Source organism: Macrosteles quadrilineatus, unplaced genomic scaffold (assembly GCF_028750875.1).
Source record: "Macrosteles quadrilineatus isolate MER2022 unplaced genomic scaffold, UCM_ALF_1.0 Scaffold_9__3_contigs__length_116548681, whole genome shotgun sequence".
In the NCBI taxonomy this organism is placed as follows: domain Eukaryota; kingdom Metazoa; phylum Arthropoda; class Insecta; order Hemiptera; family Cicadellidae; genus Macrosteles; species Macrosteles quadrilineatus.
The window spans coordinates 67913900-67937067 of record NW_026542602.1 but is presented as its reverse complement, the minus strand read 5'-3'; the positions used below and the strand labels follow the sequence as shown (position 1 = coordinate 67937067).

The window sequence follows — 23168 nt, the reverse complement described above, 5'->3', positions numbered from 1 at the left end:
CGTTAAATTCTTCTTTTTGAACTTCTTAAGTTTCCATTATTTCTGGGGCACTGTGCGTTTCTAAGTATTTCACTTACAGTCGTAAGCATCGTGACGGTTATTAATCAGCACTTCTTATAAGTGCCTTTTTTATTTATTCTTTTCGGAAAGATGTCTTTCAGAGTAGAGTCTTTTGATTTTTGCCTCGGTGATGTAAACTTAGTAACATTTTGGAGTTATGCTTTTACAACAGTGCCTAGATGCACACATTCTCTTGGAGTCAGGATATATATTTACTCGCACTTGGTTGTAATGGTTAAAATGAACAACAAAATACTAATTTCGTAAATGAAACTCGGAAAGAAGAGAAGAGTTAAAAGATCATGGTTTAATGGTAAGTCATTATGGCGCATTGTCATGGTTAAAATGAACAACAAAATATTCACTTCGTAAATGAAACTCGGAAAGAAGAGAAGAGTTAAGAGAACATGGTTTGATGGTAAGTCATTATGGCGCATTGTCATGGTTAAAATGAGCATCAAAATATTAATTTCGTAAATGAACCTCGGAAAGAAGAGAAGAGTTAAAAGAACATGTTTTGATGGTAATTTATTATAGCGCATTGGCATGGCTTAAATGAACAACAAAATAATATACATTTCGTAAATGGACTTTGGAGAGAATAGAAGAGTTAAAAGATCATGGTTTAATGGTAACTCATTATGGCGCATTGTCATGGTTAAAACGAACAACAAAATATTAATTTCGTAAATGAAACTCGGAAAGAAGAGAAGAGTTAAAAGAACGTGGTTTAATGGCAAGTCACTATGCCGCAATGATACTCCACACTGTAATCCACATTGAAGACGTTCTAATCAGGATAAATTATTCAATTGTTTAAGGTGACACGTGCACCATGCAACATGCGTCAGCGATGGAAAATGCCTAGCTTTAAAACAGAAACTAAAACGGATGTCCGTAGCTGTAAGCTGTGTAAAATTAATACTTCGCATTTTTTACCTTAACAAGAATATCCACTTTTGGGAGGATACAACATCCCCGTCTCAAGAAAAAAATAATGTTTTTCTTAGGTTTTCGGTTACTCATCACTAAAATAAATTAATCACAATTTACTAAAAAATGTCGAGGTATATTTCAAGTTTACATCAAAACTCATCTTCAGCCTCTAGTAACAACATATCAAGTAAATAAACTATGATATATAAAATTTTTTTTCCTAATAACTTAATTTTAAAATAATTCAAACATATGTTAATTTATTTATAAACAAACATTATAAATCATACCGGAATGAATGAAGAAAAAAATACTCTTGTGAAACTTTTTGAAGATGTTTCAGCTTCAAAATCTTATAACTTTATAAGATATTATAAAGTTTATAAATCTGTATAAATATTATAACGCTATATAGGTGTACACATGTCAGAATGTATTACATCACACATATTCGTCTTATTCAAACCTGGATCTACAATTTCTTCCGGCCTTGTAACCCCATATTTTGAGAGCTAATAAAATAGACTTAAAGATATTTTTTTTATTTCCTCCATTTTTACATAAATCACATTCAATTTTATAAATGTTGAAAACGGGTGCTGTTTCATATAAGGGTATGTAATTTCTTCATTGCTGTGTTTTAAAGAGGCTGAAGATTTTTAATTGACTTATGTGCATTTGTTCATAACAAGAATTACATTTTATGGACACAGATTAAAGTATTAATAACTTCAGTGGATTCAATAATAATTACCTGTGATGATCAAAGCTCTCCAAAGTTGGAGTTTTGTTATAGAGACTGCTTTGACAATTAGTTCCAGCCAATGGTCGAGCTGTACTGGAGCATAGACCTGTGGAATATTGGCTAAATAATACGATTGTTATGTCAACTGGGGATTGGATTACACTTCAAAGCACTATTATTCGAAACTTGAATAGCGTTAAGTGAATTTAACCTAGATAATTGTATACAATGCAAAAATAAGAAATCTGTAATAATTTCTGTAGCACAAACTACAAACCAATGAATTTAACCATCACGTATCAATAAATGTATTACTATTAATTAAATACTTCTCTTACTAATGTAGATACAACTGCTGGATAAATAAATTTTATAATTCCACTCGTACACATTAATCATTTGTAGAATTGTTCTTGAACTCCCTTTTCTTCATAAATAGAAAAATCGAATCAAGTTTACAAATACTTTTTTCGGACTATCTTAAATAATATATTAGATCATGTTTTTTGTAGTTAAAAAGTAAAAGTGAAACGAAAAAGAATACCAAGAAATGGATATAGGTTCAAAGAGTATAAATAAAAGTTATAAAAGTTGAAATATATTAGAGCAATAATATTGCAAAATTGACAGTAACGACACGCTATATTTCGTATGATGTAAAGCCATATCAGATTAATTTATCTAAGAAATAATATCAATATTTTACATACAGTACCTTGTATGCGCAACGTTAGGCTAGTTTCTTAAATACTAACTTATATTAATTGCTAGTCCATTATCATTGCATGTTACTTATTTATTGTTTATTACATGTTATCATTGTTGTTGTTGTTAGTATTTGTATTATGTACCGAGTCAAGTCTGCTAGAATATAAAAATGCATATAAAGTCTATTAAAGGTCATTATGGTCAAGTGTTTCTATTAATAGTTAAGTACCGGGGGACCGAGCCATGGCTCGGTATAGTTGATTTCGATTGTAAAAGCAATATAAAGGCAACTTAAGTGTTGCTAAAGCAATATCTTTAGGCCAGCTGTGTTTTATTATTATCAGGTTAACCACAATATGACTTTAACTTATCCACGGATTTCACAATATCAAGTCTTATTTACAACTAATTTCGGACTTAATTATTTAACTTCAAGTGGAATTTCCATTTATTATGATGGAACATTTAACCTGACAATCCACAACAAATTATTTTATTTTACAGTCAATGGCAAAAACCTCATATAGAGGAACTTCAATTATTACTATTGAGCAAAGATTATACTGAAAATTAATCAATATATAAGGGAAAATATCCCCTATATAGATAAATTAGTGTAATCTTTGCTCAATAGTAACATGATGTTTCCCCCTTTGTACTGTAAATTGTAGTATACTGTGGTTGGTTTATTATAAACACAATATGTTACAAGTCTTTTGTTTTTCTTTTTACTTATTATTTTGTTCAACCAACATAACTACTTAGCAGCCCATGTGGCAAATGTTAAATTTGTATATTGTTATATTGAGTTGTATAGTGAAATGCGAATTTGCCTTAGATGTTGGTGGTCGTCAATTACGTTTTTAGGCTAGAAATAAATTATTTCCAACATTTAAAGGCTGTTGTCAAAGCCGTTTTCAAGTACTTTGTGAAATTATACATACAAGCAAATAAGACAAATAATAAGACATTTATTAGACATTCAACAAAATTACAAAATTGTTCAATAAACAGTTGTATATGATTCACATTGATAAACAAGCAACATTAAATTGAGCTAACATCACAAAAAAACATGTAATGTTTAAAATCTAAAATTGGGCTAGGCTTGAAGACTCTATTTTAATATTTAAAAATTCATCCAATGTATAAAATGGGTTCAATTGTAACCAATTATACAATCTATTTAATGCTTTTTTAAGCAAACTCTGAAAAGCCAATGGTAACTTGTTGAAAAATGTTACACCTAAATTAACATGATAATTAATTGATTTACTTAACCTAAACCTTTGTTGATCTAATTTATTCCTAAATCTGATTACATGATCATGTATTATTTCTCTGACAGAAAACATATTTAAATTAATTTTGACAAACATCAATACCTCTAAAATATACAAGTGTACAATAGTCAGGGTCCCCGATGAGACAAAAAGTGGCCTGGAGCGGGCTAACCTTTCTGAGTCCGGCAAAACTCTTAACAGCTTTTTTTTTTATTAATTTTTTTTTAATTCCAACTCCGTTACTCCAGATTATCCACCAGATAACACTTTCATAAAAAGCAAAATATGCCATTTTCAAGTATTTACTGGAAACATGTCTTTTTAGATTTATTAACAAATGTACAACTCTGGGCAATTTATTATTTACAAAATTAATATGGTCAGACTATGACAGCTTACAGTCTACTTTTATACCAAGTAATGTTACAAAATTTTCATACTCGTGAACAAATTGATGGTTTTCATGATTCTTTTTCAAGGTCACCAATATTCTCTGTGTTTTTTAGAATTTAAAAACAATCCATTTACTGTAAAGCATTCTTCAGCATCTTTAAAAACAGAATTGGCAACATTTTCCATACAATCTAAATCTCTATGGCTAACAAGTAAAGAGGTGTCATCAGCATAAATTGTTGACTTACAATCTAAATTGAAACTAAGGTCATTAATTAAAATTAAAAACAAAATGTGGCCCATAACCGAACCCTGCGGTACCCCGACCTTTGACCTTGCTGTTTTTGATCTGCAAGCAAACATTGCTCACATAAGAATATAAGATTATTATATAAAAATGAAATATTCCAAAATATTTCAATACATTTAAAGTATCCCTAAAGAGCAGAGCAAGTAAAGAACTTGCCTGCATCTGATACAGTACAATGCATACCTTCAATAAAACTAACTATCAAAGAAAATGTTTACAACAAAACAAATAAAAAATAGTGCAAGAAAAATAGAATTTCATAATATAACAAAAGTCTTTTCTCAAATGCACGAACCACATCAATTAAAAACTTCGGTCCACACTACGTTGCGTGTGCGACCACCTGTTTCTGGCGGTACCACCACTTTCAATGCACTTCTACGCTTTACCCTTGAAAATGCAACGTATAGCATGCCATTATTATTATTATTATTATTATTATTTGTTGTCATGAGAGCCGAAGCCCCCTGACTGCTTACCCGGTACCTATCCTACAGGACATACCCGGGCCCCATGATGTAGGCCGAAGCTTACGCATCAACCTTTAGCACATCATGGGCGGATGACTTAAGGTCATCAGGCTCGCCGGCTGCCGAAGCAGACCCTTCGGAAAGAGGGTTGCCCCTCAATCCTAACCAGGGATTCCGGCTGCTTGTTTAAGCGTCACTCCACCTGGGTTCCACTAGGTCGGAACCTAGAGGTCCATAGTAGAGCGCCCCGACGCATTTAGTGCAAGCAACACTCGGGACCTATCTCATCCCTGACAGGCAGAACCCGCCATCAATAGCCAGGAGGAAGGGGACCATCAGCACGCTGACGGGGGGAACCCCAACCTCCCATTTACACCGCTGCCCGATCGAGGCCTGACCCATTGCTGGGAACCAGAGATATCCAGAGCGATAGATCCCCAGATACCCCTGGCGGGCTCGGACCCAGCACCCGATCTACTTCGTTTGCCCGTCAGACCCAACATCACTGCCAGGCCATCAGGGTTTCCCAAAAGGAGGCAGGTATAGAAGTGGGACCCACCCGGATGAACCTATCCACCAGAGGTGGCGACACCCTTGACTCAATTGAGGTTCCGGGAAGAACCCCCCACACTCAAGATAACCATACCGTCCGTGCTCAGAGACAGGGATAGGTTTGCATAAGTACCTACAAACCGTTGCCCTCACACTGCGGAAAGTTACGTTGCCCTTGAGTGTCCCCGTGAGCTACGGGTACTTGCCCGTTTTCACCTCCAGGAAAGGTTACTTCCAAAGTCGAGGATTTGCCCACTGAATGCTGGTCGCACACCACAAGCAGGCCGAAGCCCAAAGTACCACAGACACAGGTAGGTTAGAGATTATGATGTACTTCCATCTCTCCTAGAGCTAAACACCCCTCCATCCTGGATAAAGGAATGTCACTGGGACCCGATGCCCAGTCGACCATGTCTGTGGCCAACTTGAAATGCCGATACCAACACGGAGCATTTACCTCCCCTCTGGGGGCTAGGTATTTCACCTCCCAGGACGAGGCTACTTCCAAAGTCGAGGATATGCCTCACAAAATGTCAGTCGAACACAACAGGTAGGACTCAGTCACAACCACAGTTACAGGTAGTTGAGGAGAGGCGGAATTAACGGCGTCACTGAGAGCTAAACACCCCCCCCACCCTGAATGGAGGGAATGTCACTGGAGGCTCCCCCTAAGGGGCTGGCGCTTACCAGTCGTCCATAACTGTGGTCTACCTGAAGTGCCGGGTCTGACACCGGGCAGTTACCTCCCCTCTGGGAGAGCTAGGGTCCGCGTGGTCGCCCAGTCCACGAACCCACGCAAGCGTGAGCCCCCTGCGGTCATGCCATGCATGAATACAGGCGTTTGTAGCACGACGCCGACATATTTAAATGTTTGCCCTTGCGATTTATGTATTGTCATCGCAAAGGCTGGCCGAATAGGGAATTGGTGTCTTTGTAGTGAACACCCTAGCTGAGACTTGCATGAATCAAGGGTGATTCTTGGTATGCGCACGTCTCGGCCAGAGTGTTCACCAGTGATGATCTTGGCTTTTATTATGTTAGGACAGAGTGCTGTAACTATCAGTCTAGTGCCATTGCACAGACCCTCTGAGACGTCAAGGTTACGAAGGAGCATGATAATGGTATTACTTTTTAGTCTGAGCTGGTGTGGTGGTAGGTCTGAAATCTCGATAGAGTTTAGGAATTCTGGGGGAACTTTAAGGCACCTTCTGGTTCATCTTTAATTGAATCGTAACTTTTATAAATGGTCTCGGTTCCAGGAATTAAATTGATAACGGTGTTGTTAATTGTGTCGACGTCCTTGTTTAGGGGTGCAAGAATTGCTCGATCCTTCATGTACTCAAAGTTTCCGTCGGAGAGACATTCTCCATAGATCTCGTTAACAATGTCATTAGTATTAGTGATGATGTCATTAGGGAGTTCAATTTCACTATCAGCGTTGGTATCAAGCTCTCCATTTCCAAGTTTCAGTAGGTACCTAGCAAAGCACTCCTCTTCCGCATCAACTCTCATATTTTGTTCCAGAGAGAAAACCCTGAAGTACCTCCAGAGAACACTTTTCTTGATGGAAAGGTCTAGAAGTTCGGTACGATTTGCCCTTGGCTGGACCGGTAGACACTGTCGAAAATCTCCTCCTAAAATCATTATTTTCCCGCCAAATGGGGAGTTCCTGTCACCTAGATCACGAAGGAGCTCGTACATGCAGTCAAGACCGTATTTAGGAAGCATTGGTGCTTCATCCATCATGAACATGTTGACTGCTTCCAATTCCTTGAATTTTGAAGATCCACGTTTGATTGATGATTTTGAATCATTAGTCAAAGGAACTTTAAGACCAAATGTCTTGTGGGTTGTGCGTCCTTCTGGCAGAAGTATGAATGCAATGCCTGTAAATGCCATGCATTTAACAATGATGTTTCGACTTCGGCAGAGGTGGTACAAGGTATTGTAGACAAATGTTTTCCCTGTACCTCCAGGTCCATCAAGGAAGAAACATTTTGGTCCTGAAAACAAATCAATTCATGTGTTGCATCAATTCATGTGCACAACATTATGTTTTGTTACTGTCAGGATTTTAAAACTGGTGACATTGTTTGAATAGTATAAAGAAAGATAGTATACAAAATTTAAGCTAAAAAATGAATTAAATCAGATGACATTGATTAAAAACAAAAATGTACAATTTACAGTTAACTTCATTATTATCCGAGCTTATATTATCCAAGTCTGCGGGTTTCTAAAAGCTGATGCATTAGGATTCTGTTTTTTTTTGTTCTTTTTTTTGCAACAAATAATATGTGTTAACCATATGTTTTATTTCAAAACTGAAACTGTATTTTGATAACTAACTATGTCATTTACTTGTAAGTAAAAAAAGGCTTGACCATTATTTAAATAGTTTCAAAACATACTTTTCTAAATATTGAAGTAACCTCCCTATTATTCAAGGTTATTGGTATCGTACACGATTACTAGAAAAATACCCGGTATGGATCATAAACATCAACAAATGACGTTTTTGGGCCGAAAATAAACATTATTTAACATTGGTTAAATGGAATTGTTAAAACATATGTTCAATGCTATTTGTTCCGTCAAGTGTCTTTGTTTCATCTAGTAATTTAAATGTCTTTGTATTTAACATCCCATCATATGACCATTATCCATTGTTGGATTCATTCGTCTAGAATCACCGCACATAACAACATACTCATTTTTCTCTTAATAAATTATTCTCTTTTGTACCAAAACCTCGATTTTTTCCTCTAATAGTAATTATACCGCACATTTTTGGTCCTATCGAGCCGCGGATTATACATTAGTGTGACTTTTTTCAAGTTAATTTAAATGTCTCGGTTGAACGTATTTCATCCAACGTGAAGCCGCCAAGGACAAAACCGCATCGCCATTTTGAACTTTTCATCTACGTCACGGTACAGTCCACACTCCTCTCATTCCAAGTGTTCAACATCGTCATCGTTCTGCTAGTTCCGCTCCGCATTCTCATCTCGACTCGACTTCATTTCGTCTACATCGCATCGCAACGTCAAACGTCAAGAAACTCAAAAATAAGGTTATGTTTGTACTTCGAAGACAACGCACCGCATCTCATCGTAAGTTATCAAAATAAAGCATTACCAACATGAAAATAATAAAGAAACCCTAATTTTATTCCTCAGTCTTCGTCCTCATCCTCTAATTACTCCATCCGATTTTAATATCTCTGCTACTAAACTCATTGAACGGCCTAGGCCTAACTTTCAAAATGAGATTTTCAACATTTTCTAATAGATGCAAATTGCAATTAAATAAATTAAATTCGATCAGTGAGTATATCCAATCGTGTCCATCAGAAATAACAGAAGCTCAAACCACTAAACTTAACCTTTATTTGCAAGAATCTAAAACAATTTCTGCCAATTTTGAAGCTAACCTTGATAAGCTTCTTGATGTTGATGACAATACTAAAGTTTTTTCTGACAATGAAGAAGCTATTTCAAAGCTCCAGAACGTCATATCAGAACTCTCAATTAACATTCAAACTGAAATTTCTCTTTTAATTCAGAACTTTAATGATGAACACTTGTCAAATAACTCTGTAGCATCAAACCCAACCTCTAGGCCTACTCATAGCGTTGTAAAATTGCCCAAGCTAGAACTGAAGTCCTTCAATGGTGACACTAAAACATGGATATCCTACATTAACCTTTTTGATACTACTATCCACAACAACAGTAGCTTATCCCTTGTTGAAAAACACCAGTACTTGATAAGTTCACTTGAAGGCGAAGCCTTACACCTAATTAAATCCCTACCAATCTCGTCTGGCAACTATACAGTAGCCTATAATGCTTTACGGGAAAGATATCACTCGAAGCGTAGGCTAATCTCTGTCCACCTCAGTAAAATTGTCGATTTGCCCAATATTACTGACAAATCCATCAAAAACCTCAGATCATTTTTAAATGAGTTCAACGAAAATGAACAAGCTCTTAGTGTTCTTGACTATAATGTCATGGAAGACAACTACCTACTAAGTATGTAGATCTTACGAAAAATGAACTCCAACCTCTGTCAAGTTTTCGAATCAAAACGCCTAAAATCTTCTGATTTTCCTCAAGCAAGTGAATTAATCAAATTTCTTAAAGACTTTTGTAACAACAGTGAAGATGCCTCTCTCTGTCACGCTCCACAAGTAGCTCCTCTAAAACTTTCCAACCCTAATCAAGTTTCATTTCAAAATGATAAATCTTTTCAACGTCGACCTTTGGCTTTTGTAAGCACTTCAAATGATCTCAAATGTTTTTGCTGCAATGAAAGTCACAATGTATATAGTTGTACATTATTTCAGAGTAAACCCCTCAAGAAAGGTTGCAAATGGTACATGACTTAAAACGGTGTACAAATTGCCTCGGCAATCATTTGGTTAAGCAGTGTATGTCTAAGCGTACTTGTAAGACTTGTTCAAAACTTCATCACTCACTTTTGCATTTTTTGAAACCTAAACCTACTACCGGTAAGCCTATTACTAAAGTCAGAAATCGTTCCAATGAAGAACAACATATAGGCCTAAGTGAACCTAATGAAGCTTTATACCCTCAAAGTGCAACATCCATGGTTTGCGAAAGTGATAAATTCTCCCAATGCAACTCCACAGTACTCCTAGCCACGACTCTTATCAAGGTTAAGTCTCCCTCCGGACACACACATATCCTCCGAGGTTTGATTGATTCAGCTTCTCAATGCTCCTTCATCTCTGAACGTGCAGCCCAGCTATTGAACGTGGTCCGAAGTAAGTCAGTAATTCCTATTGATGGCATCTCTGGCCTTAGTACCAAGACTAAAGGTGTAACTAATGTGGATTTAGAAACTCTAAGCAGTAAACCCGTAGCTCAGAATCATACTGTAGTTATTCTTGACAAAATTACTTCACCACTCCCTAGATCACAAGTACATCCTGATGTAATTGAGCATGTTAGAAAATATAGCCTAGCAGATCCCTCATTTAATGTTACTGGACCCATTGATATTCTCCTAGGATGTGAACTTTTTGCCAACATTTTCACTGGCGAGATACACACCATTGGTAATAATTTACCAAAAGTTGTAGGTACAGTATTTGGTTTTACAAATATGGGTAAAACACCTTGCCTCGGTGGAAACCACCCAACCAACCACTTGTCAACCTTCTTAACAATAAGTGATTTCGATCTGCACAGCTCTCTACAGCGATTTTGGCAGCTAGAAGAACCTCCGCAGCATTCAAAGCTTTCTGACGACGACTCTTACTGTGTCAATCATTTGGTAAGACTCATTCCCGTGATCCTGATGGACGTTATGTAGTAAGACTACCATTTAAGCCTAATAGTGACGTATTAGGTGATTCTTTGATCCCTGCCAAATCTAGAATGGCATCTCTTGAACGTAAATTCTCCTCTCTACCTGAATTTCATGAAAAATACACTGATTTCATGAAAGATTACAACACCTCTGGCCACATGACAAAATGTGATGTCAAACCCCCTTTAAATTGTCCACATTTTTTCCTGCCCCATCACGGAGTCGTTAAAGAGTCTTCATCGTCAACCAAACTTCGTGTTGTTTTTGACGCATCCTGTCGAACAAGTAACAACATCTCTCTCAATGATATATTACTCCCTGGTCCTAAGCTTCAAACTGATGTTCATGACATATTAATGAATTTCAGAAAGTACAAAGTTGTTTTTTCTTGCGACATCAAACAGATGTACCGTCAGATTAAAGTTCACCCGGACGATCAAAACTATCAGTTGATACTCTGGAGAGAAAATAATCAAGATCCACTCTCAGTTTTTAAATTAACCACTGTCACATACGGCATGAATTGTTCGCCGTTTCTAGCCATTAGCACTCTGAATCAGCTTGCTGCTGATGAAGGTGACGCGTACCCATCCGCAAAACATGTCCTTTTACATCAAACGTACATGGATGATTGTATTGGAGGGCATGATTCTGAAGACAAAGCTTTAGAGCTGCGTAATCAATTGATTGAACTTTTGAAGAAAGGTGGATTTGAATTGAGAAAATGGACCTCCAATTCAAAGAAGCTTCTCAATGATATGCCTCAAGAACATCTAGAAACATGTTCTTTCATGATGCCACACAACAAGCCCATTTCAGCATTCTAGGTCTGCATTGGTCATCTATTACAGATACATTTTCTTACCATTTCAACATTTCAAAGTCATGTACAACAATTCCACATACTAAACGTAAAGTGTTGAGCATCATTGCCCAAATCTATGACCCAGTAGGTTTTATAACACCAGTAACTATGAAAGCTAAATGTTTTATGCAATACCTTTGGACACAGAATTTGAATTGGGATGATCCCTTACCCCTAGAATTGACTGAGTCCTGGATGAGTTTTCTTGAAGAATTGTCTGACGTTTCAACTATCCTAATTCCAAGAAATTTAAAGCTTACATCAGGCTGTTCAATTCAACTTCATGGATTTGCAGATGCGTCTCTTCATGGTTATGCTGCTGTTGTATTTCTTCGTACGACTGTTGATGGTCAAGTTATCATCCGAAACATTATCTCTAAGACTCGCCTTGCTCCTTTGAAATCAGTCTCCCTTCCTCGTTTAGAGTTATGTGGTAGCCATTTACTTGCAAAACTAATGAACTACTGTGTAAATATTTACTCTTCAAACTACCAAATAGAATTGATTCAAAATTGGTGTGATTCAACCATTGTCCTAGCATGGATAAGTACACCCCCGTACAAACTGAAAACATTTGTCTCTAACCGTGTAGCAGAGATACAAGAGTTGACTCCTATAAACTCGTGGAAACATGTGAGAAGTTCTGACAACCCAGCCGATTGTGCTTCTCGTGGACTTTCTCCCTCGTTGTTGAAAGATCATCCCCTGTGGTGGACAGGACCCACCTGGTTAGCAAATAATCTGTCACAGTGGCCTTCAGATGACTCAATTTCTCTCAAAGAAAATGAAATTCCAGAATTAAAAAAGGACCCTCTCATCGTGCTCACCTCCTCTGAAACTCCAGATTTTTTGCTTAAATTTTCAAATTGGACCAAACTACTAAATGTCCTAACATTTGTGTTACGCTTTATAAATAGATGCCGCAACCACCCTGTCAATACTACTGAAGGTGATAGACCTACCCTCTCGGAAATACAGTCGACTGAAAAGCTTGTCAAGAAACTTGTACAAAATGAAGCTTTTTCAGAAGATATTGCACTTTTGAAAGACGACAAACCATGCAGTACAAGGATCAGAAGATTGTCTCCCTTTTTGGACATCGAAGGAATTCTTCGAGTTGGAGGAAGACTCAATCAATCATCTCTGAGTTATGACAGTAAACATCCAATCCTTTTGCCAAAATCTCATCATGTTGTTAACATTCTGATCGACCATTTCCATTCAAAACACTTACATGCTGGACCACAACTCCTTCAGTCATTGATAAATGAACGCTTCTGGATTCTCTCTGCTAGAACCGTTATCAGAATGCGAATTTTCAAATGTTTAAGATGTTTTAAGAGTAAACCAAGAAATACCCCACCTCTTATGGGTGATCTACCCAGTTCAAGAGTCAGCTGTACACGCCCATTTCAGACAACAGGCATGGACTTCTGTGGTCCCTTCATTGCGAAATCTCACAATCTACGGTCTGTTAAACATTTCAAGATTTATATATGTGTATTTGTATGCTTTGCCACAAAAGCCGTTCATCTAGAACCTGTGACTGATCTTTCTACAGCATCATTTCTAGCTTCTTTAACACGATTTGTATCACGTCGAGGTCTTCCAAAAACGATTCATTCCGACTGTGGTACCAACTTTGTCGGAGCTGATTCATATTTTAAATCACTCTTCAAAACTATTGAAAACAAACAACAACTCTTGGACTTTTGTAACCTTCATTCAATCGAATTCAACTTCAATCCACCAGCTGCCCCACACCAAGGAGGCTTGTGGGAAAGTGCTGTCAAAAGCATGAAACATCACCTCTATCGAGTCATTCAACAAGAAGTTCTCACAGTTGAAGAATTCTTCACTCTAACTGCTAAAATTGAAGCAATTATGAATTCAAGACCATTGACTCCTCTTTCCTCAGACCCTTCGGACTTAACAGCATTAACTCCGGGCCATTTTCTCATTGGCTCTTCTCTATTACCTGTTCCTGAACCGGACCTCACCGATTTGACTTCTAACCGCCTTAAGCGTTGGCAACGTGTCCAAGCTTTTACCCAAAACATTTGGCGACGTTGGAGCCAAGAATACCTAAACACCCTTCAACAGCGTTTCAAGTGGAACATCAAAAATGAAAACCTCAAGGTTGGTGACCTTGTTCTACTTCAAGACACCAGAACTGCTCCCCTGTGTTGGCCATTAGGTCGAATAGTGGAAACTTCACCTGGACTGGACGGCATTGTCAGAGTGGTCAAAGTTAAAACAGCGAACGGACTGTATACAAGACCAGCGATAAAAGTGTTTCCCATCCCTTAAGAGTGTTCCTCAGACAATCAATTTTGCATAAATACCCCCTCAGTTTTTGTTTTTGTTAAAAGTAATATTTTAATTTATTGAACCCCATTGGTTCAAAGGGGGCGGTATGTTCCGTCAAGTGTCTTTGTTTCATCTAGTAATTTAAATGTCTTTGTATTTAACATCCCATCATATGACCATTATCCATTGTTGGATTCATTCGTCTAGAATCACCGCACATAACAACATACTCATTTTTCTCTTAATAAATTATTCTCTTTTGTACCAAAACCTCGATTTTTTCCTCTAATAGTAATTATACCGCACACTATTAGTGGTATCCTAGGTATTCTCGCACCTGAATTTCTCAGTTTATTAACAGTGTACTGTACCTGAACTCTCATCATCAAGTGTTTGGATGACAGCATCAACAAATTCCTTCTGTTTATCATTGAGGTTGTTGTAGAGGCGATGGCCAATTTCATGAGATTGCCCTACGTTAAAAACCTCCTCATTCATCTCGAAGTCGTTAATATCATCCATTCCATAGTTCTCTACCCAAAAACGGAAGTTGCGCCTAAAATAAGCACGTTTAAGTATTAAAAATTTCTAGAAAGTGTCATTAAAGTTTTTGGAACACATCACAAATAACGATAAGTTAATAAAGCTGAAAGAATTTGGGTAAATAATTGGGAGTAATTATAGGTGATCAATCACCACCCAAAGGCTCAAAATGTTTGTTATTAAGACGATTTATTTTGCTGGAAGATCCGCAATTATGTATGTTTCAAGGTCGATATCTCCCAAATTAAAGTACTGTTTACAACAATGGTTAGAATAATGTGTGTCATGAATGTATTATTCATGAGTGAATAATATGGTTAAATGGGGTTTGTGCTCTCTTATTTAAAACACACACTAATTTAAACCCTTTTTTATATTAAATTAACATATTTTAGGTTAGTTTTTAAAGACTGTTATAAAAATATCTGCAAAGGTTTGATTCTGAAATCATCTGTTTTTTTATAAATTTGTGATTAATAAATAATAGTAAGGACTGTATTAGACCATCTTTATTAATTATATTGAAATGACTTTTAAAGACATTAAAATAATTTAATATTGATATGGTATTATGTATGATATGTTGAAGGAATTCACTAAAGATTGATATTTAACTTTGGTAGACCAATAGACAACATTCATCGACCATTGGCATGGCTAACCTACTCGCTGTCAGTTTAAGAGAAAGATATTATTTATCATTTAAAATAAAATATAAATAAATATATTACAAATTTTGAAGGGGTATACACCCAAAATAAACTTAATTTAAGTTTTGTAATAAGTAATATTTATAAGTTGATTATTACCTTCTGTAGCTTCAGTATTTAGCTTGTAAGCTATGATTCTATATGCTCTGTTGTAAGCATCTTCTAGAGGAGTTCCAGAAATCTCTGCTTCTCTAAGAAAATCTTCTGCCAACTCGTCCTTAAACATATCCCAGAGACGTTTAGGGTTTTCTGGTGATCCGAGAATCAAGATTTGACAAAAGAGTGTCCTCATGACACTCGGCATCTTTGACAAAGCGGATTCCCGCAGCCCATCAATCCATTGCTGGTCATCATATGTAAGGCCTTTTGCCAGGCATGCTTGTTTATAAGTGGAATAGGCAGTCCCATTTACAAATTTAAGGTCTTCAAAACTTTTGGCATCTTTGGTATGAAAGAGGAGCATTCTCAAGTGATAAAGTTCAGGTTGGGCCACCAAGTTCACGGTGTGGATCCTTCCAATAGTTTTTGAGCTTCGCTGTCGTACCACCCATTCACTTGTTTTGCCTAACCATTTGTACTTTTCTGGCATCTGCCAGTAGAAGTAGTAGATTACTTCATTCCCATTCTCTTCTTCTATGTGAAGTTTAGAGTTGTGTTTAAAGTACGCCTCTAAGGTGGACCCTTTCAGGCCAGTGTCCGCTACATCTTCTTGTGTCTGTTCCATGTTTCCCACACGGTACTGACCTTCTAGATGGATGTCCAAACGTTGCACCGAATGGCTTTTCCTTTGGATTTCATTTCCAGCCAGCCTCCAAAATGCTTCAGGGGGCGAAATATAACGTGCCTCAACAAATGTTTCTGCTTCATTATACATTATTCGGGCCACATTTTCAACAATTTTTATATTTGCGCAGTCATGCCCTTTATAAATGTATTTATAGAGGTACTTAACGGCTCTAACACTACCAACATACTCGATATTTATGTGACACATGTATTTCTTCAGTAAATAGCCATTGTATGGAGCAACATGTCTATTGTCCCGTGTAACTTTTTGTCCATCACTGTTTTTGCGGTACACCGCATGGACGTGAGAAAATTCTGGGTTATTTGGATCCAGTTGTGGGTCATACCGTCTCTTATAATTCGGTTTTTTGTTGTCAACAATTGACGTAAACTCTTGATGAGCTTTGGGGAATCCAAAGCGGCATTTAGCTGATCCACCCTTATTCTCCATACATGATGCAGACGGATTAAGTTCGCCACATGGATTGTGAATCATCCATTTGAGGACCAACTCCCTTAGAACTGGGTCATCATTAGGAATTTCTGCCGAAATGAAAGTGTCTACTTCCTCTGGAGACCGGAGTTTGTCTTCATTTGCCATGATGACAAGAAGATGTAGGTGGGGTAATCCTCGTTTTTGAAATTCTATAGTGTAAACAAAAGCAGAAGACTTCCCAAAAATCTGTTTCTTACTTATATCTTCAACTATGCTGTCAAATTTCAATTTGGCTACCCTAGCCACAATGTCAGGTCTTTCCTGGGCGAACTGTTGAAGTTTAGAACCATCAGAGAGCTCAATACATGCAGCTTCTTTTAATTCTGGCCATGTTGGACTGCACGTTATTGTGATAAAAAAGTCTGGAGAGCCAAACCTTCGGACTATTGCCATAGCGTCTTCAAAGTGTTCGGTGAAATATCTAGTTGATCCGGGAAAAGATGATGGTAAAATCAGTTTTTCAGCAACTGTAGCATTTTTCTTTTCAGCCAATTCATTTAGAAAATGTGTTACTCCTGCATACTGATCAGCTTGAAGTTTCTTTTGGTTATATTTGATCCACTGAATACGATCACGTTCAACACGGATGTATGTGTCCACGACGTACTGTTGAAACAGTCTACCACCAAAGTGGAGAGCATTAAATCCAATCGACCTTAGATCTAATCCTCTAGCAATGGTTCAGGAGGAAGAGCCTTGGCTTGTTCTGGACGAAAGGCTAACCTGTATTGAGCCAACTCCATCCTCGTCATGTGTGCACGGCTTGCATAAGGCGTTTTAAGAGGAAGCCCTACAGTAAACCCAAAAGTTCCTTTTGGGTAGAGGAGAGGGTAGGTGAATGGTTCTACTCGGCTGTCAATGTTCTTGAGCGTTATTAACTGTTTTCCTCGCTCCTTAATAACCATCTCATTTTCCGGAATACTTTGGTCTGCATGTAATGTAATTACAGCAGCAACTTCATTATAAGTTGGTGAGTTGAATCGCCTGGAATCATCGCCTAAAAGTAAACATCGTAAATTAATGATATGAAAAACAAAAAAATCTTAACTTTAATCATTATTTAGTTCTAAGAGAAAAATGACACAAATAAAAATAGGTTTTTTTCGTTTTTTACCCTAAAAACACAAAATTTCACAATTTCTTTCCAAACCATTTTGTAGAGCTTAAAAAAAAAATAATTTAGTATATTGAAGCGTTATTGTGCGCCTAATGGTTACGGAGAAAATTCCACAAAATTGTAAATTTAAAATTCCTATGTTATTCTTATGGAGAATAAGTCAACTGTTGTAGTTTGCTTGTTTATGAACATATTTTGATAGAATTTGTAAAATACATTCATTTTTTACTAAACTATTAACATTTTACAACAAAACACCTTTTTACCCTCCCTGTTGCAGCAAACCTAAGTACGTTAAACTAATCTATTAAAATAGGGAATAAATGTGATACTTTTCAGGAGGCATTTTAGTGTAAATCCAATCAGGCAAATGGAAATTTGCTTAGTCTGCAGGTTTGCTGCGGTTGGGGTATTATTATTTTAACAGGCTGTTGTAGTCATTCTTACATGTAATATAGAAAGCTACGGAGAAAGGAAATAAAAAAGGCTACGGCGCGTTTGCTTATGCTTGTATGGAAGTTTTCAGAGTTTAGTACTGAGATTGCAGCAAAACGTTAGTTGTGGCGACCCTTCAATTAAATTTACCTTCAGAGTCATCATATTTATCGAGGAGTAACAAACACAAGACTACTTACTTGATAAGTTTGCATAAGTTTTTATGTTTAGTTACTGTTTATTTTATATTTCTGATTTTATATTTTTGCAGCAACTACAAATAACATACAAAATAATTGTAATTAGAGAAAACAGTATTATTTTACCTGCACGTTCAGCAAACAGGAGGTGGACGTGGGGTGGTTGGACACCAAGAGCTTCAGCACGCTGATTGTTTTCCTCAACTATCTCCCTCATCATCGTAAAAGCCTGTGAAAATGGGTTTTGACTTCTCATTATCTCCTCTAAAATCTGTATGAGTTCTTGATTGATGCCTTGATTCATTGGTTCATTCATACGTTCTGCAACGGCTGTTTCCGGATCAATGAAGTACATTTGGCCATATCTAGGTCTTTCCAAATCACCCTCACTGTTGCTGACTGGCTGAGCCGCCAAATTTAACTTGTGATACACTTGTCTACCAGCAGTAAATGTATAAATACCTTTACTATTGAAAGTCCTGTCATCAGCAACATTGAATGAAGAAAAAGCAAAACAGGCAGAAATATTTCGAATTTTATCGTGGAACTGTTTGGCTAGTCTGTGTTGTTTAGTGTACAGCAATGCCAATTCATTGGGAAACTCTGGCGCAGGTTGTTCAATGCGACCATGAAGGCAACAGTCACCAAAAGAATTAGGGTGAATTCTGTTCTGCACTCTCTCTTTTAAAAAATGAACAGCACCACAATGAACACATGCAATGTCAAACATTCCCAAATTGTTGTACTCTACGAGGCTTGAGGCAGCGGCTTTATAGGATTGAAGTTGATTGCGCTCAGAATTCTGTCGCATTTCAGCTGTACGACGACGCTGTTCTAGAAGGCGTTGAGCACGCTCGTCTACTACTTCATTATCCCTGCGGTTGGCATCTATTTTCCTTCATTTTATGTTGTTTGTTGTTCCGGATCGGTTGACAATCAATAAAAGGTTAAATTACCTGAAACAATTTAACCTGTATTTAACATCGCCGAAATGCATATCCTGCAATAGGATTCTACAGGATCGACCGGCGGACACAGGTAATTTAACCTTTTATTGATCTATTTTCCTCTGTTCTTCAAGACGTCGAACACGCTCGTCATCATCCTCGGCGGCTCTGCGGATAGCGGCTGCTTGTCGGAGTTCTTCGAGGCGTCGTGCTCGCTCGTCTTCGTCCTCGGCGGCCCTGCGGTTAGCGGCTGTTTGCCGCAGTTCTTCGAGGCGTCGTGCTCGCTCGTCTTCGTCCTCGGCGGCTCTGCGGATAGCGGCTGTTTGCCGCAGTTCTTCGAGGCTTCGTGCTCGCTCGTCTTCGTCCTCGGCGGCCCTGCGGTTAGCGGCTGTTTGCCGCAGTTCTTCGAGGCTTCGTGCTCGCTCGTCTTCGTCCTCGGCGGCCCTGCGGTTAGCGGCTGTTTGCCGCAGTTCTTCGAGGCTTCGTGCTCGCTCGTCTTCGTCCTCGGCGGCCCTGCGGTTAGCGGCTGTTTGCCGCAGTTCTTCGAGGCGTCGTGCTCGCTCGTCTTCGTCCTCGGCGGCTCTGCGGATAGCGGCTGTTTGCCGCAGTTCTTCGAGGCTTCGTGCTCGCTCGTCTTCGTCCTCGGCGGCCCTGCGGTTAGCGGCTGTTTGCCGCAGTTCTTCGAGGCTTCGTGCTCGCTCGTCTTCGCCCTCGGCGGCCCTGCGGTTAGCGGCTGTTTGCCGCAGTTCTTCGAGGCTTCGTGCTCGCTCGTCTTCGTCCTCGGCGGCTCTGCGGTTGGCGTCTCTTTGTCGCTGTTCCTCAAGGCGAGTGGCACGAACCTGGCTGTCTTCTGACATTCTTCTTTGCTCAAAATAATTTACCTTTTCTTCCACCATAGACTGACTTATTTGAGCACTTACATCTGAAATTATCTCCAGAGCCCTTATCTTCGCACATCTAATGGGTTTGTTGGAAGTCATCAGCTGTACAAATAAAAAATCTGTATTAAGGTTGCGTTAATTTGTACTGCAAAATTTGTATCCTAGTCTACTGAGAGTAAAAATTTAAGCATCACCTGGCCAATTTTAGAATATAAAATTCCTGTCTACACTTGTTGCGTTATATCTTACTCTTGGCATACTCCAATACCAGAATCAGAATAACTAATCATCATGGAAAATAAACATAAATGTATAACAATTTCAACAAACAATAACAGAGGTCTATTTGTTTACTACCTACAGTAAAAATTCATGAAAATATATGAGTATTCTCTCTCCTATCTACCATTAATGGTTACTTTGGGCAAACGTTATCTTTCTATGGCAGTCTTTGGGTACCGGTACATAAGCCATTTACACTGTCCAAAAAATCGAGTTATGCAATTTTTAACCACATATAATAACAATGATAACAGATTCTTTTGCGTGTTTAGAATATATTTTTTACATTTTTCTGTTTGAACCAAATTCATAATTTTCTACAGTACATTAAATGTTATTTCAAATATGAATTAACCACAAAATGAACGGTTAAATTTTTTTAAATTATTCATTAGTACCGTAACAATGCGGTTCAGGTATAGTTACTCATACTCACATTTTTATCTGATTGATCATTTAACACGCGCACTCCATTTGGGACCTGAAATTAAAATATTTGTCTTTTATGCTTGTTGGAAAGGTAATTTTCATTGTACAGTATCTAAGTGTAAGCTATTTTTCGTTCATCGTAAAATTGGTGACTGATTACTTACTTTATTGGTTATTGGTATTATTAATTTATCACAAAATAATATTTTTAAACTAAATTAATTAATTGTTTTGAATAATTTTACATTAATAATACGGTTGAGATGATAATAACAACTCACATTTTGTTCAGATTGAACTTCTAAGACACATACACCAGACCCCTCAGGTCCTTCAAGTTCAGGTTCAGGTTCAGGTTCAAGTTCTTTTGCAACCTAAAATAAAAAAAAAATTGTTGTCAATGAAAGTAAATTTAAGCTATAAAGGTCCTAAAAAATTGTAACTAACCCTCTTCCTCCTCATGCTACTTAGGCTACTTACTTTCCGTGTCCGGAAATCTGACTTTGCTTTTCCAGAAATTAGCTACCGATATGGCTTTGTCATTCGCTTGTAAAAGGTCATCTAATGTGCAAGACTGGTCTAGGCGTGGACATCAGTAGATGGCCGGGATCCTGAACAACACCACACGCACACAAAACGTTTTCTTCGTCATGTGATGATGTAAGAGACCCATTTCTGCATGTTTGTCTTGCATTTTGGTACTGTATCTCGACCCTGATTCGATCTAGCTAGAGTCTTCTACACCGTGATGAAGGCATAGCCAGTTCCTCCCTGGCTGGTATGCGAGGGTTGGCCTCCCACCTTGCCACCCGATTGCTTGAGAGTGATCCATCCAGAACTCGTGTCCGTAATATGAAGCTTTTTTGGACCGAAGTATGACACTAAGATATTTGTGTGTAGGACAATGCTCAAGACGGTCTCCACACCATGTCACATTCAACTTACGACCTGCTTCTCTATTGTTTGGGTGAAAAAGGCACAAACTTTCTACTTGCTTTAAAACACTAGTTTTAAAACACTCTTGCTACTTCAATAGAACAAATTCCTGAATGATATTAGATTTTACAAATAATAATAATGATAATTGCTGGATGCTAGCTCATAGGCTACAAAGCCGTTCTTATCTACACAGGTTTTGAAGTATTGAAAACATACCTTAAATTCCTCATGAGCTTGCCTAACTACTTAAATTTATTAGAGAAACTGATATCATTATATTTATTTAACCATATTGACCTTAAATTCCTCATGAGCTTGCCTAACTACTTAAATTTATTAGAGAAACTGATATCATTATATTTATTTAACCATATTGACCAGTTGGACAATCAGTTGGACAAAAGTTAAGAACTCAAATTTTTTTTTCAAACAAATAAGTTTATTCCTTAGTTATCCTACCGTTATAGAATAGTTTTAATCAATCCTAAATGAAATATGTAACTAATGTTAATAACGATGTTTACAAAATTAAAAAAAAAACTCACATTTTCTCCTAGTTGGGACTCTATAACGTTTAGGCTAACCGGGTGTCCATTAGCTTTGCAATTAAATAAAAAAAGAATGTTATGTTCTTTGAAGAAAGTTGATATCATATATAATCAAGTAATGGATCAGTTTTAATTAGTTAGGCCTAATAACTTTTAACTACCAATCATAAAAATTGTCATATAACTTTTTAACGTACCTTACACAATGAGCTATAGAGAAATATAAAATAAGCAACTCTATTCCAATTTCTGTATTCGTGGTGTAAGCTACTTAGTAATGACATACCACACGAACTTAATGTATGTAATTAAATTAATAAAGGTATATATTTTATAGCTTACCTGTTCTTCATCAGCTTTGTGCCTTTTAAAGAAATTCCCCAACTTCTTCAAACCTTTATTTGGTGGTCGTCCTCTTTTCATGATTTCAGATTTTTTGTTGAGTACATTTCCATCTAGTAACGAATCTTTTGAGGCAATATGTTTACAAACCAAACTCTATTGTTGATACGTTAATCACAAACATGTGACTTTTAACCACATGTGCATAATGCAACATTTTCATTTCAGTATTAGTTTTGCCGTATTACATAATTACATAATACAATCCAATCGGATTGAGTCGACTCTAGGTAGATTTTAAACCAAGTTGGCCACAATAAGAATAAAATTTAATCGACTTCTTTCGAGCTAGTGATATAGTAATACACTTTTTACCTCTAGAGTTGAGATATAGTTACCAATGTATGCGCTTGCATAAAGCTCATACGATTGACATACCACTTTTCCATAATTTCATACTACATAAATATCTTACCCTTCTCTTAGCATTTAAGCATAGATAGAGCATGATAAAACATAGTCCCTTAGTAGAATTCCCATC

At 37.3% G+C, this 23168-nt stretch overlaps 5 protein-coding genes across 5 annotated transcripts; 1 reads left to right on the top strand and 4 right to left on the bottom strand.

Annotated features, from left to right (window-relative positions):
* Positions 1-6633: 6633 nt before the first annotated feature.
* Positions 6634-7356, bottom strand: LOC129003545 (ATP-dependent DNA helicase PIF2-like). Its single transcript, XM_054431842.1, has one exon. It carries the CDS (start codon positions 7354-7356, stop codon positions 6634-6636), a length of 723 nt encoding a protein of 240 aa, XP_054287817.1.
* Positions 7357-10071: 2715 nt separating this feature from the next.
* Positions 10072-10800, top strand: LOC129003544 (uncharacterized). The gene has a single exon (XM_054431841.1). The coding sequence runs from the start codon at positions 10072-10074 to the stop codon at positions 10798-10800; it is 729 nt and encodes a 242-aa protein (XP_054287816.1).
* A 2587-nt stretch (positions 10801-13387) lies between these two features.
* Positions 13388-16900, bottom strand: LOC129003543 (uncharacterized). Its single transcript, XM_054431840.1, has 3 exons — positions 15325-16900; positions 14344-14505; positions 13388-13473 (listed from the first exon to the last, which is right to left on the bottom strand). The coding sequence occupies exons 1-3, from the start codon at positions 16898-16900 to the stop codon at positions 13388-13390; spliced, it is 1824 nt and encodes a 607-aa protein (XP_054287815.1).
* A 269-nt stretch (positions 16901-17169) lies between these two features.
* On the bottom strand, positions 17170-19070 carry LOC129003542 (uncharacterized). The gene is made up of 2 exons (XM_054431839.1): positions 18386-19070; positions 17170-17504 (listed from the first exon to the last, which is right to left on the bottom strand). The coding sequence occupies exons 1-2, from the start codon at positions 19068-19070 to the stop codon at positions 17170-17172; spliced, it is 1020 nt and encodes a 339-aa protein (XP_054287814.1).
* A 240-nt stretch (positions 19071-19310) lies between these two features.
* Positions 19311-22708, bottom strand: LOC129003541 (uncharacterized). Its single transcript, XM_054431838.1, has 3 exons — positions 22628-22708; positions 21080-21172; positions 19311-20189 (listed from the first exon to the last, which is right to left on the bottom strand). The coding sequence occupies exons 1-3, from the start codon at positions 22706-22708 to the stop codon at positions 19311-19313; spliced, it is 1053 nt and encodes a 350-aa protein (XP_054287813.1).
* Between the last annotated feature and the right edge of the window lie 460 nt (positions 22709-23168).

What these genes read in the sequence shown, in the direction of transcription:
- LOC129003545 (XM_054431842.1), bottom strand. Translation starts at nt 7,356, where the DNA reads ATGGCATTTACAGGCATTGCATTCATACTTCTGCCAGAAGGACGCACA.
- LOC129003544 (XM_054431841.1), top strand. Translation starts at nt 10,072, where the DNA reads ATGGTTTGCGAAAGTGATAAATTCTCCCAATGCAACTCCACAGTACTC.
- LOC129003543 (XM_054431840.1), bottom strand. Translation starts at nt 16,900, where the DNA reads ATGGCAATAGTCCGAAGGTTTGGCTCTCCAGACTTTTTTATCACAATA. An exon ending in AAATACTGAAGCTACAGAAG is followed by an intron (nt 14,506 to 15,324) that starts GTAATAATCAAC and finishes GTTTTTGGGTAG; the next exon opens with AGAACTATGGAATGGATGAT. An exon ending in ACTTGATGATGAGAGTTCAG is followed by an intron (nt 13,474 to 14,343) that starts GTACAGTACACT and finishes ATGACTCGATAG; the next exon opens with AGGTGATGTTTCATGCTTTT.
- LOC129003542 (XM_054431839.1), bottom strand. Translation starts at nt 19,070, where the DNA reads ATGCGACAGAATTCTGAGCGCAATCAACTTCAATCCTATAAAGCCGCT. An exon ending in CCTGTTTGCTGAACGTGCAG is followed by an intron (nt 17,505 to 18,385) that starts GTAAAATAATAC and finishes GTTTACTTTTAG; the next exon opens with GCGATGATTCCAGGCGATTC.
- LOC129003541 (XM_054431838.1), bottom strand. Translation starts at nt 22,708, where the DNA reads ATGAAAAGAGGACGACCACCAAATAAAGGTTTGAAGAAGTTGGGGAAT. An exon ending in ACAAAGCTGATGAAGAACAG is followed by an intron (nt 21,173 to 22,627) that starts GTAAGCTATAAA and finishes TTTTTATTTTAG; the next exon opens with GTTGCAAAAGAACTTGAACC. An exon ending in AAGTTCAATCTGAACAAAAT is followed by an intron (nt 20,190 to 21,079) that starts GTGAGTTGTTAT and finishes TTATTTGTACAG; the next exon opens with CTGATGACTTCCAACAAACC.